Genomic DNA, 11,504 nt, shown 5'->3' with positions numbered 1-11,504 from the left:
CTATTAATACAGCATCAAGCAGTCATTATCTGGAAGTATATGGAACAAATAAGTGTATTGAAATATCTGTCAGGTTTATATAAAGTCAGAACTTGTTTAATTCTATGAAACAATTTGCACACATTTTCTTCCTTTCATGATTTGTAGCAAAATTTACATGGATTCCAACAAAAAAAGGTAAGATATTCATATGAGGCCAATTGAAATTATAGTGAGGACTACATTGATTTCTTTGTGGGGAAGTATTTTCCCCAAATGGAATTAGTAGACTAGATTATTTACAAATTACATATATGTTGGGTTTAAATGGGAAAAAAGTATTATTGCAATATATGCTAGTAACATTAACAATAAATAATATACAAAATATATGCTAGTGACATGATAATTAACAGACATGAAAACCATTAATTTCATTGTAAATATTGCTGTTTACAAATTGAATATTTAAATAATAATTTAAATTCAAGTATTATTTCTGCTTATAGAAAATACTAATAATGAAATGAAAAACACATAAGCAGAATACCTAGATTCTGGTTCTCAAATGATGTTCCAATGTCCCAGTTTATGTTTAAATTTGTATTCAAGGATGTGACATTTTAAAAGAAAGAAGCAGTGTTTTATTAAATCTTGTTCAGCTATCTTTTTGTTCACCTCTGTTGCATCCCTCTTTTGTTCTCAATGGTATGAAATTATATTAAGTGCAAAGCAACCAGAATAGTCCCAAGAGGGGGGGAAATGCTTTTAGAAGATAATTGGCCTCATGGAAATAAAGTTTTGCAGAGAGACAGTCAGAGAGAGAGAGAAAAAGAGAGAGAGGAGGGGGGGTAACACATAAGATTAAAAAAAATTCTAATGGTATATTTTTCCAGGAAACTTGACCAACTTCTGATAATATGAAGAATTCTCTGCTAAGTTTTAGAACCTAATCTTCCTCAGCACATAAACAAAAAGCAGGCCACAGAAGGGCTTAATATAACTGTAAGGAAATATTTAGGTTGGCAGTGCAGAAGTTGACTCATATGTCATTCCCATTTTCTAGTGATTAAATTAAACCATAGTTTTATCCTTAGTTCTAGGTTGCATGTTTCCTTAATTAGTTTACATCCATTGCTTTTTGTCATTGCTTTATTTGCTTTATTGACCCCTATATCTTGAAGAAACCACTCAGAAATTGGAACACATATATCATCCCTAATTTATTTATTTACTATTTATTTAGAAAATTTATATTGCTATCTACTCACACATGGTGACTCAAGACAGCTCACAAGAACATACAAGCACTATATAAAATAAATAAAAAATAAAAAATAAAATAATAACCCTTTCCGTCCCTCCCCAATGATAACACACATTCAGCCATTTAATGGGCTCCATCTCACTCTCAGTTCCTCAGCCCCCAGTTCTCCAAACTAAACCACATTTTCAAAGTCTTCCAAAGAATGTTACCGGGGTATGGGGGCAGTTTAATCTCTGGAAGGATGATTTCCAGATGTATCTTCTTAGGGGATGGGACATTCCTTGCTTCCCTGTTCTAGAGGGTCAAGTAGATGTGACCAGATGATACCCAGATGATCTGGACCCAAACCATGAAGTGCTTTAAAGATGACAACCAGCACCTTGAATTGCACCCAGAAGGTGAAATAGACAACCAATGCAGCTCCTGCAGGAAAGATGTTACATGTGCACACTGAGGTCTGCACAAAACTATGGGCTGCTGTGTTTTGCACCAACTGGAGCTTCCAGATCAATAATGGGATTCACTTACCTTCACTACCAGTTCGCAAATGTGAGCACACTCGCTTTGCTCGCATGTGTAGAAGATCGTGCATTATGTCGGGGCAGGTGGGAGGAGCCTCCCACAGCTCCTGCTACCAGTTCCCCTGAACTGGAGAGGACCAGCTGAATACTACCTCTGTTCCAGATGCTTTTTAGGGGCAGTCCCATGTAGAACACATTAGTCAAGACAGGAGGTGACCAGGGCATGAATGACCATAATTAGAGATTGCTGCTCCAGGAAAGGCTATATCTGGTGCATAACTCAAAGTTGTGAAAAGACCTTCGATCAGGAGTCATGGGTCCAGGAAAAAAACAAAATTAGGCATAGTAAAGTGGCAGTAACACATCACATGACCTTGATTCTATTCCTCTATTAATGCAGCATTGGCTTTTTGGCCAGTTGCAGTACTAAAAGGAATATGAATACCAGCAATACACTGGCTCATTTTCAAGTGATTATAAGGTAGGGCTTCAAGATCATTAACACTGTTATGGCTACTGAGCCAGGCACTATCTGTTCTATACTTGTGCATTTAGTCTTTTTTGCCTAAGTGTAAAATTTTACTTTTCTCACCATTGCGTTGCATTTTGTTAAATAGGGCCCAGTGTTGAAATATATCAAAATCTTTCTTGACCTTGAGCCTATCTTCTGGAGTGTTGGATATTCCTGCCAATTTAGTATTGTCTGGAAATTTGATGATTTCCCTTAAATCATTTATATAGATGGTGAAGAGTACTGGTCCTAAGACAGAGCCTTGGGTTACTGTGCAGCCTCCCTCCCTCTATATATATGCAGTTCCATTAATTATTGAACACATTGAATATTGTTGGTCAACCAGTCACTAATACCTCTGCTGTTATTGGCTTCTAACTCATTTTTTTCTATTTTATCAACTAGTAGGTTGTGGTTTACTTTATAAAATACTTTGTTGAAGTCCAAATAAATTATTTCCATAGCATTTTGCAGGTCCACAAATTTAGTCATTTTGTCAAAGAAAACACTAAAATTTGCCTGGTGTGATCTGTTTCTGACAAATCCATGTAGACTTCTGGGTATAATGTGTTTGTCTTTAGGTATCCACACATTGCTTGATTATGTTTTCCAGAATCTTCCGAAGTATTATATAAGATAGGTCTGTAGTGGATCAATTTTTTTTTTTTAAGATAGAAAGTATGTCAGTTCTTTTCAAGTCCTCAGATATTCCCTGGTGCTCCAGGATCTTTAAAAAATATAGTTCAATGGTTTTAAGATCATGTCTGCTAGTTCTTTCAGAATCCTTGTATGTAAGCCATCTGCACCTGGTGATTTGAATCATCTAGAATGTATAGGTGTTTTCTTACCATTTTCTTTCTTATTTTGACTTGCATTCCTAATCTGCCTTTTACAGTACTACTTTTGATAGGTTGTTCTACTTTTTTTCTTTTGCATTAAGACAGTTGTAAAGAATGAAGTTCCACTTTCTTCCTGCTGTCCATCCCTTCCTTGCCATCTTCCCCCTTTAGTAGACCAATTGTTTCCTTGGCTTTTTTCTTATTTTTCAATGTTGAAAGAAACTTTTAAAATTAGTTTGGACATTTGTTGTTCATTCTGAGTCTTAGCTTTTCTAAACTCATCTTTGCAAATTCGGGCTACATACTGGTATTCTGCTTTAGTTATGTGTCCATCCTTCCATTTTTTTAATACTTCATCCTTTTTGTCTTTTAGTTTATCAGAAAGCTTTTTATGCAACCATGCTTGTTTCTTCTTTGATTTCTTCTTTTTCTTTTCAGAAGTATTGTGGAGGACTGGACTTTTATAATTACATTTCTCTGAGCTCCCCAAGCTTCTTGAGTTGTTTTTCTCTTTAAGATTTCATTTATAGAATCCAGTGACATCCGGTGAGTTTTATGGCTGGTGAGGCAGCTTTTTAGACTTGTGGACTTCAACTCCCAGAATTCCACAGCCAGGCATGCTCAGTTCCGATTTAAAGTGACAGCATTTTTCCCCCTTGCAATCTTTTTTCGCATTCTTTTTCTTCTCCCTCCCCGTCCTTCCTCCCTCTCTCCCTCCCTCCCCCCTCTCTCAAACAGACACACGCACACAGAGAACTTGGATCCCTCTCTCACTCACTCACTCACTCTCAAACAAACACAAACACAAACACAGAAGTTGGATTGGATATATTTTACAAAGGCTTGAAAGCAGCTCCTCTGCCATACCCTCCCTTCTCCTGCTGCCTTCCGATCAGAGCCTTTGATTGCAGGTGAATCACGATGCCTTTTCAGTGAAGCTGGGCTTATATACTTTTATCCAGCTCTCTCTCTCTCTCTCTGTGTGTGTGTGTGTGTGTGTGTGTGTGTGTGTGTGTTTGAAAAGGCAATGTGGGTTCTGCATGTAATCAAACTATTTGAATTCCTCCCCCCTCCCCACACGTGCACCTTTTCCAGCTGTTTCAGAGAGGATTTCAACTCTGCCCTCATGAAAGGCCAGAGCTCTGAGTCAGACTGAGCTAGTTGCTCCCAGAGAACTCTAAAAAGCCTCTAAAAATGCCCTCTACAGGAGGCAAAAGAACACGTGCCTCATTTGCATAAGGAATTCTTCACTTTTTAACCCTTGGTTAACTCTAAAAAGGCGAAAAATTCCTTATGCAAAAGAGGCCCCTAGTTCTCTGGCCTTCTCCTATAGTTAACACTAAGCACTGTTCCAAGTCACTGTGACTTAGAATCTGGCAGCAACTACCTTGGCTTTAATTATTTTTAAAAAATTCTTTAAAATTCTTTCCTTTTCTTCATAACTGGTGAGGCCACGCCTCCCCTGCCTCTAGAGACTGCACGTCCCTGATAGAATCCTTCCCATGCTCTTTCTAAATTTGTTAAAATCACCTCTCTTAATGTCTAAGACATTTGTTTGATTTTGTACTATTGATTATGTCTTATTATACTAAATTCCAATATGATATATTGATATATCCTTTCTTTATAAAGAATTGAAAAATATTCATTTAAATTTTATTTAAACAAACATAACTATTAAGGTTTGAACAATTAAACATGGAAGATAACGACTTCCATATCACTAGTGTTATCTCCCAATTAAATTAAAAGATATTCAATGTGTGTCTGAAAATAAATTGTTCATCTATTTGCATTGAATATAAATATTTGCTTGCTGTTCTTTTCCTCCTCTGTTGTATTTTCCTTTATATCTCTCTGCAGATGTAAATATAATCCAGATTCTCATGAGATAAGCTGAGACTCACACATGTCCAAGAATTGATTCCATTTTTTAACTTCTTAACTCCATCTCTGACACTGTTGGTTCTTTTTTCCTGATTTCTAATGGATGTGATATTCAGAGTAGATACATTACCAAACATATTAGTTCCTTTTGTTAAGCCTTGCTTTTTTACTCCTCAAATGCTATGTAAGAAAAATAATACCAAGATGTCTAAATTCATTTGGATCAGAAAAAAAAATACATTCTCAAACTCGCAATTATACTACATAAAGTCTTAAAAACCATGCATTTCTGTATTTACAATCCTTCTGTTTAAAAATGACATATGATATTATTAAGAGTCTGACTGAAGCTGCAATTGTTATTTATCTACCCTATTTTATTAATAGATCTTAACTATCTATAATTATACTTAAATCTTATTCAATGTTGTTTCTTCCTGCATCTTTCCCCCATTTATAATCATTGTTCTTGGTAAATTAGTTAGATGTTACTCTCAGTCAGTTTCCTAAAAGACAATAGTTTATATAGTTTAATTCAGCAGACAAAGTCATTTCTGTGTCTTGTGGACTCATCAAAGTTATATTTTCTTTAAATTGAATTTTTAAATTCACACATTTCTTAATTACAAAGTTTGTAGATAGTATGATAATCCATTCTGCTTCTGTGGTTTTTTTATATTGTACATAATGCCTCAATTGATATCTACTTGAAAGTTCATAAAGAAAAAAAAATCTTACTGAGTTTAAAGTTATGAATACTGAATCTTTTCCAGCTAATGCAAGAACTATTCAGTATATAATTTTACAAAATCAATTAAAGAGACTTCTAAGAAATCCTTTTACCATATGTGTAATGTTAAGAGACACTATGTGACTGCTTTTAACTTCATATGTCATTCTCAGATGCTCTAATATTCAAATAAAGATTCACCAACAAAAATAAAATACATATTTAACATATTTTTTAAAAAAATATATTTTACAAAACTTAAATATCCCAAAAAATTAAACCAACATTTTTTTATTTATTTCTTTTCTGCAAATGTTATCTACAGAAGAGACAGCCAGGAAACAACCTTTTTTTGTAGAAAAAATAGATTAAGTGCCTGTTAGGGTCGTATTAATGTGTGAAGTGCTTCAACTTCAATCTCAACAGGGCAGACACATAGTTTCCTATATTTCTGACTCTTAGTGAAAGAAGAAATTACATTTTTATCACATTCTATGTGTACCTATTTGGCAGTGAATAATGTTACACTAATTTTGAAACAGACATGAATAGGAAAGAATCTTAACCCAGTATCCTAAAAGCTTTTCATCATGAAACAAAAGATGATGCACATTCTAGTAATTTAAATTGTTGAAGGCAAGAATGTATCCCAAATGATCCATTTCATTGTAAATAAAAAATAATTTATCGATAGAACTGAATATAACTGCAGTATAATTGGAAAGATATCTGTGCTATACATCAATATGTATTGAGAGGTATTTTGGTGGTTTGGTTAAAGTGTAACAGAAATTGGGAAACCATTATTTCTAGTCATATAGTTACCAGGAGACAAGAGTGACTCAAAGGCAAGTACAGAAATACACACAAATACACACACACACACACACACACACACACACACACACACACAAGCTTTAATGCACAAATAACACACACAAACAATTAATTATCCCCACCAAAATACCTCCTTAGCACAGAGCATTTCTAATGATTATCTTTATCTCTCTATTTCTCAAACTATAAATAAAGGGATTGACCATGGGGGTTAAAATGGAATACAAGAAAGAGAAGCTCTTATTCATATCTTTGAATCTTCCAGTTGTTGGCATAATGTAGACCAGCATTAAGGAGACATAGAAAATGGAGACTACAGTGAGATGGGAAGAACAGGTGGAAAACGCCTTTTGTCTGCCATTCACAGACTTGATTTTCATAATTGCTTGAATGATAAAAGCATAAGATGAGACAGTTATGAAAAATGTAGGTATAATCCCTAAAGATGATGTTATCAAAGCAACTCTTTCAATCACCCAAGTGTCACTGCAAGAAAGTTGTATTAAGGGTGTGAAATCACAAAAGAAATGGTCAATTTCGTATTGACTACAGAATACAAGTTGGGTCAACAAGGATGTCAAAATAGTGATAAGAACAAATCCTATTATGCCTGATGCTAAAACCAGCAATATACATGTTTTGTCATTCATAAGTGTGACATAATGCAAAGGTCTGCATATGGCTAGATAACGATCATAAGACATTGCTGCCAAAACATAACATTCAGTAGCTCCTAAAGTGGAAAAGAAATGCATCTGTAAAATGCAGCCCCATAGAGAAATTGTTTTCTTTCCAGATAGAAAAGTGGCCAGCATTTTAGGTATTATTGTTGAGGTGTAGCAGATTTCCAAACAGGCTAGATTAGAAAGAAAGAAGTACATAGGAGTATGAAGATGCTTCTCCATCATAACCAGTATAATTATGAGAAGGTTCCCAGATAGTGTTATACTATAAATGATTAGAAATAATAAGAAGAAAATAATGTCCAAGTTCTCAGTGTTCCCAAATCCAAGAAGGATGAACTCTTTTATCATTGTTGTGTTCTGCCATTCTGAAGGCTTTTCAAACTTCATCTAAAATGTCAAATGTTGCAGATTTGGAAATTTATGGTCCATTTAGGTTCCTATAAAGCTTGTTGCAATGTACGGAAAAACATTTACAAAATTATTAACTTTCCATGGGATACATCAACATTTGCATTAATTCCACAAAAAATATAGAGCTTAATCCACATCATGTCACATTCACATGAGACCTACAGAAATTATGAAGAACTGATAGCCAAAAGAGTTGATTTCTTTTATTGTAAATATTTCCGCCAAATAAAATTAATGGCCTCAATTATTTGCAACTTGCACGTGTCATGCAATTAAAAACAATAATTTTAAATTATGTGTTTCATTAAAAATATTACATTTTAAAACTTTATTAGCTTAAATCTAAATATTTTTCAAGATAGAAAGGGTAAAAATATAATAATAATGAAATACCTACGAATCTCGCTTTGAAAGTGACATTCTAATGTTCAGGTGTCAAAAAATAATTCTTCCATGAATGTGCCAGGCATTGTTTTATTGGCTAAACATAATCATTCAGCTTGTATGTAGCCTTCTTTTGTTCTCAGTGGTATGAACCTACACCAAGGACAAAGTAATCAAAATAGTCCCAAGAGAAAAAAATGCTTTCAGAAGATAATTTGCCTAGTGGAAAGGAAAATTTAGAGGAGGTAAGAGAAAGGAGCCAGAAGGGAATGAAAGCTTTTTTCCTCCCTCATCTTTATCTACTTTTCTTTCTTAATATTTTCAGCAGAACCTGGATATACTCTTCTGTAGGTGTCTTTTAATATCTTCCTTTTCTATTTTCTCTTGGCAGTACAAAGCTTGGAAGTATCTTACTGCTATACATTCCCCCCCTCCTTTTGGTGTTGTATCATTCTTCATCCTCTAATTACTGTATTAATTTCTTTTCTTTTTCTTTTTTTAGTTTATAGGCCAGCCATCTCCCCAGTTTGTTGGCATTTTCGAAATAATTTTGTCCACTTGATCTAATTTTCTGGGCCACTTCTTTTTGTGCAATTACGTTTAATCTATATTTCATTATTTCTTTTTCTTCTTTAACTTCCTAGTTCTTTCTGGATTTTATATTCCAATTTCTCCAGTTTCTCCTGGAACTCTATATATTGTTTCTTTTTATCTTTGTTTCTTCTTATTGTATATGCTATTCTAATGCCACGCACATAGGCTTTGGTTGTATCCCATAGGTTTTGAATAGTTGTGTGTTCATTCCAGTTTTCCTTTAGGAAAAATGCTAATTCTTTTTCCACATATTGAACATAGTTCTTTTCTTTCATATCCCTCTGATTCATGGTCCATCTCTTTTTCCTTTTTGCCTCTCCTTTTCATTTGATTGTTAATGGGTTATGGTCTGCCCACATGTTCGGTGTTATTTCTACTTCCTCTACATGCTTCTCCATTTCCTGCTCCATTCACATCATGTCGATCCTGGACTATGAATTATGGGGGTTTGAAAAGAATGTGTATTGACTCTTCTGTGGGTTGATTTCTCTCCAGACATCTTTTAGATTTAATTATTGGGTCATTTAAAAGAATGCATTTTGTAGTGTTCTTCTTTCATAATTGTTTTTTTTAATTATCTGTTTTATAGTCTTTCTTTGGATCTACCATTGCATTAAAGTCCCCTAAGAAACATATGTTTTCCAGGTCCAGTTCTGCAATTCGCTTATGTAATTCACTGTAATATTCTTTCTGCTTCGTGTTTGGTGCGTATATGAATGAAATTAGTACTCTTTTTATTTTATTGATACTTCAGTTAATAATGTTCTTCCCTCTTCTTCCGCGTATGCCTGTTTAGGTTTTAGCCAGTCCTTTACATAAACTGCTATTTCTCTTTTCTTTGTTTCAGCCAAGGCCAAATGTAATTTCCCTAACTTCAGAGATTCCAGGATACTATCATTTCCTTTTTTAATACGAACTTCCTGTAGACATGTGATGTCTATGTTTTGTTTTTGGAGTTTAAAAATTGTTTATCTTCTTTTTATAGTTGAATTGACTCCATTTATATTGACCAATATTAATTTCACTTCTTCCTCCATCCTGTTACTTGTTTGTCACCTCTACTTGGTTTTGTTTCCCTTTGGTTTCTTGTCCTCACTCCTTCTCTTTCCTGAACTTCTGTATCCGTCTTCTCTCTCACTTACTGTTTGCTGTTTACTGTTTATTAAATTTATAGGCCGCCCAATCCCGGAGGACTCCGGGCAGCTTACAGAAACAGAAATTAAGAAAGATTAAAAACAGATAAAACACGACAAATTTAAAAAGACACAACATGCACCCAATCTAAGCAGGGCTGGACCTCAATCCAGAGGTCAACAGCCCCAGGCCTACCGGAATAGCCAGGTTTTAATAGCTTTTCGGAAGGCCATGAGAGTGGTTAGGGTCCGGATCTCTGGGGGTAGCTCATTCCATAGGAGCAGAGCAGCATCAGAGAAGGCTTTTGGTTTCTCTGCTGTCTGATCTTCCTCTATGTAATGTTCATAGAATTCCTGGGCTTTATCTATGTGCCAATACTTATTTTCTTATCTTGCCAGGATATTAACATGCCTTCTGGTATCAACCAGCAAAGCATTATTTTATATACCGATTAGGTGGTTCCACCCCAGGCGCCTGATGGACCCTCTGGGATTTCAAACGGAACTTGGGGATATACCTGACTCCCTTGCCCGCAGCCCGACAGAGTCTTTGGTCACTGTTTGGAATATAGCGGCAGCTGGGGCTCTTGATCAGATTGCGCCTTTGCGGCCCCTCCATGGCAGTGGATCCAGGAGAGCTCCTTGGTTCACTGAGGAACTCTGGGAGATGAAGCGCCAAAAGAGACACCTAGAGCGACGTTAGAGGGCTAGTAACTTTGAATCTGACCGAGCACTGCTAAGAGCCTATATTAGGACTTTTCTCGTGGCGATATGGGTGGCAAAATGTGCTCATTTTTCTACTCTTATTACGTCCACAGAATCTCACCCAGCCGCCCTGTTTAGGATTTCTTGCTCCCTTCTGAAGAGGAGGGATGTGGAGGAACTCTTGCAGGGAAGAGCTGAAGAATTTGTTCAGTTTCTGTCGGATAAAGTCGCCCAGATTCGGACGGACCTGTACTCCACTTGGGCAGTTCCTGCCGAGATGCCAGGGGGGTTCCACCACAAATCCGTGAAGCCCTTCTGCGCGGAGACATAAGCGTGAAGACTAAATCACGCCGTTCTAAGCACTAGGGAAAAACGCGACCCTACCGTGGTGACATAATCACAGAGGGCAAAATCGCGCATTCCCAAGCACTCACTACCCTAAACCTAACCCTAACCCTAACCCTAAACCTAAACCTAACGCTAAACCTAACGCTAAACCTAACCCTAAACCAACCCTAAAACAAACCCCTAAACCTAATCCTAACGCTTACCTTAAATGAAGTCGGCTTTCTGCCGCGGCGCCGTTTTAAAGTGCCGTTATGTTGCCGCGCTGTTGTCGCGGCGGTGATGACGCGCGGTGATGACGTCGCGGCTTTAGCGCCGCGATTTTATCGCCGCAATTTTGACCAGCGCGGTTTTGGCGTGCCATGGCCGGGGGTAGGCCTTGAACAGATTCCTTGGATTGAGTTCCAACCTGTTACTCCTGGGGAAGTAGACAAGACCATGGGAGTGGTAAGTGCCTCCGCCTGCTTATTGGACCCATGTCCCTCCTGGCTGGTTTCTGCCAGCAAGGAGGTTACACGAGGCTGATTCCAGAGAATCATTAACACCTCTCTACAGGAGGGATCTTTCCCGCAGCCCCTAAAGGATGTGGTGGTGAGACCCCTCCTTAAGAAACCTTCTCTGGATCCAGCTATTCTTAACAACTATCGTCCAGTCTCCAACCTACCCTTTCTGGGG

The 11,504-nt window shown here is 36.6% G+C and overlaps 1 protein-coding gene across 1 annotated transcript; it reads right to left on the bottom strand.

Moving 5' to 3' along the window:
* Nucleotides 1-6,705: 6,705 nt before the first annotated feature.
* On the bottom strand, nt 6,706-7,614 carry LOC106537672 (olfactory receptor 6N1-like). Its single transcript, XM_014051863.2, has one exon. The coding sequence runs from the start codon at nt 7,603-7,605 to the stop codon at nt 6,706-6,708; it is 900 nt and encodes a 299-aa protein (XP_013907338.2). The 5' UTR covers nt 7,606-7,614.
* Nucleotides 7,615-11,504: the final 3,890 nt, after the last annotated feature.

Source organism: Thamnophis sirtalis, unplaced genomic scaffold (assembly GCF_051295495.1).
Source record: "Thamnophis sirtalis isolate CommonGarterSnake01/CBP01778 unplaced genomic scaffold, rThaSir2_p1.2 scaffold_4, whole genome shotgun sequence".
NCBI lineage: Eukaryota > Metazoa > Chordata > Lepidosauria > Squamata > Natricidae > Thamnophis > Thamnophis sirtalis.
This window is presented reverse-complemented; position numbering and strand designations above follow the sequence as displayed.

What these genes read in the sequence shown, in the direction of transcription:
- LOC106537672 (XM_014051863.2), bottom strand. Translation starts at nt 7,605, where the DNA reads ATGATAAAAGAGTTCATCCTTCTTGGATTTGGGAACACTGAGAACTTG.